Below are 7,441 nucleotides of genomic sequence, written 5' to 3'. Positions count from 1 at the left end.
AAAGAGTACAGGATCGAAGTGCGCATGCGCAACATGGGTTTTCCGCTTGTCGTCTGCAATGAATGGACCGTAAAAGCACTGCTTATTCTACCATATGTTTTTAGTTGATTATGCGTAACTGCTACATTTGTCATCATAACGTCTAAACAATTGGAATAACACACATATTGCATATATAAATCACAAGAATAAAAAGTAAAAATACAAATACAAGTTTATTATTTTATAAACATTTTATTTTTTAATTTTGGCAGGGTAGGCAGTGCCTAGTTTGCCTACCCAGACCGCACGTCAGTGGTGGGGGGAATCTTCACCGCAATGAGAAGTTCTCTTTCTAACATTCGTTTGGTATCTCACTATGGGAACACCTCTGGGCGTGACCGATCGCGGAAGCACCTATTACACCACGTCTGCCAACCCTGGCAGACCAATCGCTGCAGCGATCAGGGAGTCACCTCCCTGTATATAAACTGCAGTCACCTGCCGTTTCGTCATTCTCGCTCTCTTCCCCGTGGAAGATTTCGGAAGCTGTCCTCAGCAGATTTTGGGAACGATTGCTTAACTGTTTTCTGACGGAGCCTTCAGGTAACGTCCCAAACGCAGATCATTCCCTTGGTTGTTGAGTGACCGCCGCTTTAGAGCGTGAGAACTAACGTGTTAAGACGAGTTTTCCTGCTCTTAAGTTTTATTTAAACGAGAGCTCTCTCATCGCAGCACAGCTCCGTACAAGTCGTTGCGTTGTGTGATAACTTACCGTACGAAGAGAGTGCAGGCTCTATCATGGCCACCGCGATAGAACCGGAGAGCCCCGGAGGAAGAGGTCGTCCTCCGCATCCGTGTGCTTGTGGAATGTGGATTTCTGCCAAGGATGCCCACGGCCTCTGCATTTCTTGTCTGGGCGCTAAACACGCTCAGGCAGCGCTGTCCAACCCCGAGGGCTGCCCGCACTGCGCGATGTTCTCGACTAAAACCCGAGAAAGGAGGCTCCGCGTGGCAGTCGGTGGAAAGGCGGACCCATGCCTCTCTGCTCAACCCAGAGAGGAACCCATGGATTGTCCCCAAACCACCAGCTCATGGGCAGAGATGATGGAGAAAGTGTCACCCGTCCTTCCTCCGCTGTTCGAGGATCCACTAGCAGAAGAGAAAGAGGACGAGGACGATGATGAGGTGTTGTCGAATATCCTTGAAGACGAGGATGACGACGATGAAGATGCTATTCTTCCCCCGAACCAAGCCAGGCCGCCGAGTGCACAGGATGAGAGTTCACCCTCCCCTGTTCAGGTGGACACAGACTTGATCGAAGTCTGTCGTAGGGCCGCGGCTAGATTGTCAATTGACTGGCCATCCCAACAGACAGGTCAGGGGGCCGCAAGGGACCTGTATGATGGAAAGAGACTTCCGTCTCGTCTCCCGCCAACGAGGCAGTTCATTCCGGCAGTTCCCGCCTGTGTGGCGGAGATGAAAAAGTTTTGGGACAAGCCTTTTTCTCATCGAGTGCCCGTCAAGGGTTTCTCAAGGCTGGACGTTCAGGGAATGGAGGATCTAGGGATGGCAGACCCTCCCGGGAAACCTCGTTGCAAATCACTTGCATCCAGGCCGCAGAACGGCGCTCTCTTCAACCGGAGCTCGTTGCCAGGAAAACAGAGCGCCGCGCCTCTGTTTTTCAAAAGATCTACAAATCCACTGCACTGTCTGTCCGTGCTCTGAACGCTACGTCCCTCCTCACAGCCTATCAAGCGGAATTATTAGAGGAGATGGGTCGTCAGCTGGACTCGGATCTCCCAACCCGGTGCTCTGGGAGGAGATTTGCGTTATCGCAGATTTGAACCTGCGCACGTCCCGCGGAGCAGTTCAAGGGTGCGGACGGAGTATGGGTCTAGCAGTTGTGGGAGAGAGATCGTTGTGGCTGGGTTTGTCAGGGCTCTCTGAAAAGGAGAAAGCCGAGTTTTTGGATGCCCCTATTGACCCAAAAGCCATGTTCGGCGCGACGGTGACAGCGATGAGGCAGCAGTGTGACTCTGCGAAAGAAGGAGGGCGAAGCTTTCAGGTCTGCCTCCCCAGAAAGCCGGCGGCTCGGCCTTATCACACGAGTCGGCCAACTTTCAGACCTTCAGGAAGAGGAGGACATTCAGATTATCAGCCGTCCCGCTCCGCCCCCACAACAGTCGAGCAGCGCAGCTTCACAGCCGAAGCCCGGCCGTGAGACCTAAACAGTCTTTCGCGGCCGCAGCAGCTGAAACATCGACCGGCTGCCCCCAGGGGAGCAAGAAGAGACGGTCGACCTGATACGTCAGTTCGACATCTAGAAGGGTTGGGAGACAGCACCCAGGGTTTATCTGTCCCAGCCCTTCAAAACGATTCCTCTCTCCCTCCGTGGGGAAAAGGAGAAGGAATTCAGAGGTGAAATGTGTTCGTTTGGACGGTTCAATGTCCAGCGTGTGCGGGAATGTGGCCGAAGTTCTGTTAGTGCCCCCAAGAGATCGCCTCCCCTCCACCTTTGAGGTTTGTTACGAGGGAGGAAGGTTTAACGCTCACAATCACGACTTCAAAAATAAAGTTTTCTCTGGCGCATCCAGGTCAAGCACCGAGGGCTAGAGTTTAAGAGAAAAAGAAAATATCTCAAAAGATTAAATCAATCACAGATAAAGACCAACATAACTCCTTTACTGGAGCGGTCTTCCCCCTCCGCCGCTAGAGTGTGCTACGGCACCTCTGGTGAGCGACGACGGAAGGGCCCACTCGCTCACGCAGGCAGTGAACTGGCGCGCATGCCAGTTCATCCCTGGGTGTTAACCACCATAGAGAAGGGTTACAGGCTTCAATTCGCTGTGAAACCTCCTCTATTCAATGGAGTGGTAATTTCAGTGGCCAAAGGGGAAGCAGCTCTTGTATTAGAGGAGGAAATAGCCTCTCTAATAAGAAAGGGAGTGATAAGAGCGATTTCAACGGAAGAGAGCCACGAGGGCTTCTACTCCCGTTATTTTGTGATTCCCAAGAGAGGGGGTCTTCGGTCCTATTCTGGATTTACTGAGGCCTCAACAGACACCTCAGGAAATACAAATTCAAAATGCTGTCTATCAGAACATTGTGTCGAAATATTCGATCGAGGAGACTGGTTCACAGCAGTAGATCTCCTGGACGCATATTTTCATATAGATATTTTTCCTGCGCACAGGAAATATCTGAGGTTCAGCCTATCAGGGCACGGCTTACGAGTATATGAGAATACCATTTGGCCTAGCTCTAGCTCCTCGGGTATTCAGCAAGTGTGTAGAAGGAGCCCTGACTCCGTTGAGGGATCAGGGATCAGGATTTCATCATATCTGGACGATCTGCTAATCTCCGCGCCGTGCCCTCGGCAGGCAGAGAGAGATACACACAGACTGGTGATGCACCTGGAAAGATTGGGTTTCAAGATAAACCAACCGAAAAGTTGTCTATCTCCGGCTCAGGAAATAGTCTACCTAGGTCTCAGGTTGAATTCTGTGACGTTTCGAGCTTTCCTATCGGAGGATCGCATCGAGACTTTTCACAGCTGCCTTTCCTTTTCCAACAAGGAAAATCAGTCCAGTTCAGAATGTGCCTTCGGCTATTAGGACTGATGGCCTCAACGGTGTCCGTGGTTCCCCTGGGACTGTTGCGAATGAGGGAATTTCAGAACTGGACAGCGTCACAAGGTATTCGCCCCAAGAGCCGCCTCAGCCAACGAGTGCTGCGTCTCACCAGAATGCATGAGCTCTTCGTTATTGGAGAGCCCCGTTTTTCTCAGGACCGGCTGCCCCTGGGCCCGATCGTACTGAGGAAAGTAATGACGACAGACGCATCTCTCACAGGCTGGGGCGCAGTGTTCGAGGGCAGAACAGCGAGGGGGTTTGGTCTCCACGCTGAGAGAAAAGCACATAAATTTTTAGAGCTACTGGCAGTGTTTCTAGCTCTGAGACATTTCGTGCACTTTCTCAAGAGTCATCACGTATTGGTCAGGTCAGACAATACAACGGTGATAGCCTACATAAATCGACAAGGGGGGGTGCGTTCTCACATGCTACACAGGTTAGCGAAGAGACTGATTACGTGGAGCAACAGGAACTTCCTGTCATTACGCGCGACACATGTCCCGGGATAATGAACAGGGGAGCGGATCTATTGTCCAGACGGAATCCTCTGTACGGGAGTGGAGACTCCACCCCAGGTGATCCGTATGGTATGGCAGAGATTCGGCCAGGCTGCCGTAGATCTTTACGCATCGCGCGAAGACGCCGCAATGCCCCCTGTTCTTCTCTCTGACCGGAGACGATGCACCATTGGGTGTGGATGCTCTAGCCCACGAATGGCCAGACGTGTTACTGTACGCGTTCCCTCCGTTGAGCTTGATCGAGCCAACACTACGGAGGGTTCGGGAGCCGGACATGTTATGATTCTGATCGCACCGTTCTGGCCGGGAGACTGTGGATTGCGGAGATCGCGCAACTGCTCCACAACCAGCCGTGGCCGTTACCAACGCCGCAGAGATCTCCTCTCGCAAGCACTGGGGAAATTTTCCATCCCTCCCTCAGAAATTAGCTCTCTGGGCCTGGCCCGTGAGAGGTTGAATCTGAGCGCAGCCGGGCTACCTCCGAAGGTGATTGAGACGATTCAGAACGCGAGGGCTGCCTCGACTCGTTCTTTATATGATCTCAAATGGAGAGTTTTTGAGGAATGGTGTGCTGACAAGAACATTGTTCCTTTCTTGTGCTCTGTGTCGAACGTGTTGAGTTTCCTTCAGGACCTCCTGGATAAGGGCAGAGCCTTCTCCACGGTTAAGGTTTATTTGTCCGCTATATCAGCGTGTCATGTGGGTATTGACTCGGGTACCATCGGCCGACACCCACTAGTCTGTCGATTCATGAGAGGGGCACGCAGGCTACACCCGGTGTCAAAGCCACTGGTCCCGCCATGGGATTTGTCGGTAGTACTGAACGCGCTCTCAAAAGCTCCGTTTGAACCCATTGATAGCATTGTCTTAAAGCTGCTCGCTTTGAAGACTGCTTTGTTACTGGCTCTTACAACGGCAAAGAGGGTCAGTGAACTACAGGCTTTATCGGTTCATCCCTCATGTATGATGTTCGCCCCTGATGGTCAAAGAGCTCTTTTCAGGACTAATCCGGCGTTCGTGCCCAAAGTACTGGATCACGCGGATACAGTAAGAGCGGTTGACTTGCCAGCTTTTCATCCACCTCCTTTTTCTTCACCAGAGGAGGAGAGGTTACACTGTTTATGTCCGGTTCGTACGCTGTACATGTATGTACAGAGAACCCGCACATTGCGGAAAAGTAACCAGCTGTTTGTATCATGGGCTGACTCTTTTAAGGGAAAGCCTATATCACGGCAACGTCTTTCCCATTGGATGGTAGAGGCTATTGTGTTATGCTATAACAGCATGAACATGGAGCCCCCAGTAGGTCTGCGAGCGCATTCTACAAGGGGAATGTCTACATCCTGGGCTCTATTTAAGGGTATATCGATTCAAGAAATTTGCGCGGCAGCCAGCTGGTCCTCTCCGCACACATTTATACGTTTTTATAGATTGGATGTTACAGAGCCATCTCTGGCGCACTCAGTTCTGGGAGTAAGTAGCCAGAGGGTGTGAGTTGGTTCGTTTTTGGTAAGTGGATATTTTATCTCCTTTTGTTTTCAGTCTGCTTCGTCAGCATATCGGCAATACGGGAGTGGTCTATATCCCATAGTGAGATACCGAACGAATGTTAGAAAGAGAACGATAAGGTTACTGACGTAACCCAGGTTCTCTGATAACATGAAGTGAGGTATCTCACAAACATTGCCCTCCTTGCCTCGTGAGCACGGAGAAGAGATATGCGGAGAATGACGAAACGGCAGGTGACTGCAGTTTATATACAGGAGGTGACTCCTGATCGCTGCAGCGATTGGTCTGCCAGGGTTGGCAGACGTGGTGTAATAGGTGCTTCCGCGATCGGTCACGCCCAGAGGCGTTCCCATAGTGAGATACATCACTTCATGTTATCAGAGAACCTGGGTTACGTCAGTAACCTTATCGATTTTCCACTCCTGCAGTGTTCCAGCGAACATCGCTTCGCTGTTGAACGGGCCACTTCAGCATCCCTGCAGCGCTTCAGCATGTGTTGTGTATCCTTACAAAGCTATTGTGTGTGTGTGTATATATATATATATATACACACACATATATACATATATATATATGTGTATATATTAGGGCTGTCAATCGATACAATTTTTTAATCTAATTAATTACATGGTGTCCCGATTATTTAATCGTGATTTTTATAATTGAATGCAGATGTTTTCATTACAAATTGTATAATCTGAATAATTTTAGTAAAGTTTTTTGTAGAAAGTGCTTGATTCCCCAATTAAGAACAATGTGCATTTACTATTAAACTAGAGTGGTGGTGGTGTAGTGGGCTAAAGCTGGTATAATAACTGGTAATCAGAAAGTTGCTGGTTCAATCCCCACAGCCACCACCATTGTGTCCTTGAGCAAGACACTTAACTCCAGGTTGCTCCAGGGGGATTGTCTCTGTAATGACAAACCTGACCCGAACCTGGCCTGAAACCCATCGGGTTCTCTGGTCCCGTGCCGGGTTGGGTTGCAGACCTCTAGACCAAGGGAGAAGGCTAGCATCCTTGCATCTCTAGATTTATATTTGACGTTTCTTAGAGTCCTAGCCCACACTTACTCCTCCAATACCAAGTTTAAATATTCCTCCCATAATCTCTTGAGAGAAGTTGAAGCTCCGTCCCCCAGAATTTCACGTTGTCATTATGGGGTATTGTTTGTAGAATTTTTTGGAAAATAATTAATTTAATCCATTTTGCAATAATGCTGTAACATAACGAAATGTGGAAAAAGTGAAGCGCTGTGAAAACTTTCCAGATGCACTGTACCATTCCAAATGAAGGATTTAGCTATGCTATCAATTTGCTTGAAATAAGAGGGGAGAGGGGGAATCTACAGGGAGAGATGAGCAGGTAGTTGAATTTTGGAATACAATTCATTTTAATAACGTTAACCTTCACAATAATAGATATATTTAATGAAGCCCACCTGCCCACATCGCTCAAAGCTTTTTATTAAAGAGTCAAAATTAACTAAATCACAAATTTGCTGGGAATAAAATGCCCAAATATTTAATGTTTTGGCCACCAGAAGGCACCTGGTTGTAAAGCCGTTACTGGGCAATACGATGTCAGAGCCAAAGCTTTGGATTTAGACCAAATAACTCTGTGTCCTGAGAACTTGGAAAAGGAATTAACAATTCTGTGGAGGCAAAGCATAGATCTAGTAGGGTCGGAGACGAATAATAATATATCAGCTGCGTAAAGCAAAAGCTTATGTGCCATACCTCCTGAAACCCCAGGAAAATAATCCTGCTCATCACGGCTGCTAATGGTTCCAGGGCAAGAC

General features: G+C 49.1%; 1 protein-coding gene across 1 annotated transcript; it reads left to right on the top strand.

Moving 5' to 3' along the window:
- The first annotated feature begins 4,261 nt into the window (after positions 1 to 4,261).
- Positions 4,262 to 5,705, top strand: LOC127660311 (uncharacterized). Its single transcript, XM_052150447.1, has one exon. The coding sequence runs from the start codon at positions 4,262 to 4,264 to the stop codon at positions 5,624 to 5,626; it is 1,365 nt and encodes a 454-aa protein (XP_052006407.1). The 3' UTR covers positions 5,627 to 5,705.
- The last annotated feature ends 1,736 nt before the right edge of the window (positions 5,706 to 7,441 follow it).

This window comes from Xyrauchen texanus, chromosome 20, assembly GCF_025860055.1.
Source record: "Xyrauchen texanus isolate HMW12.3.18 chromosome 20, RBS_HiC_50CHRs, whole genome shotgun sequence".
Taxonomy (NCBI): Eukaryota; Metazoa; Chordata; class Actinopteri; order Cypriniformes; family Catostomidae; genus Xyrauchen; species Xyrauchen texanus.
This window is presented reverse-complemented; position numbering and strand designations above follow the sequence as displayed.

What these genes read in the sequence shown, in the direction of transcription:
- LOC127660311 (XM_052150447.1), top strand. Translation starts at nt 4,262, where the DNA reads ATGCCCCCTGTTCTTCTCTCTGACCGGAGACGATGCACCATTGGGTGT.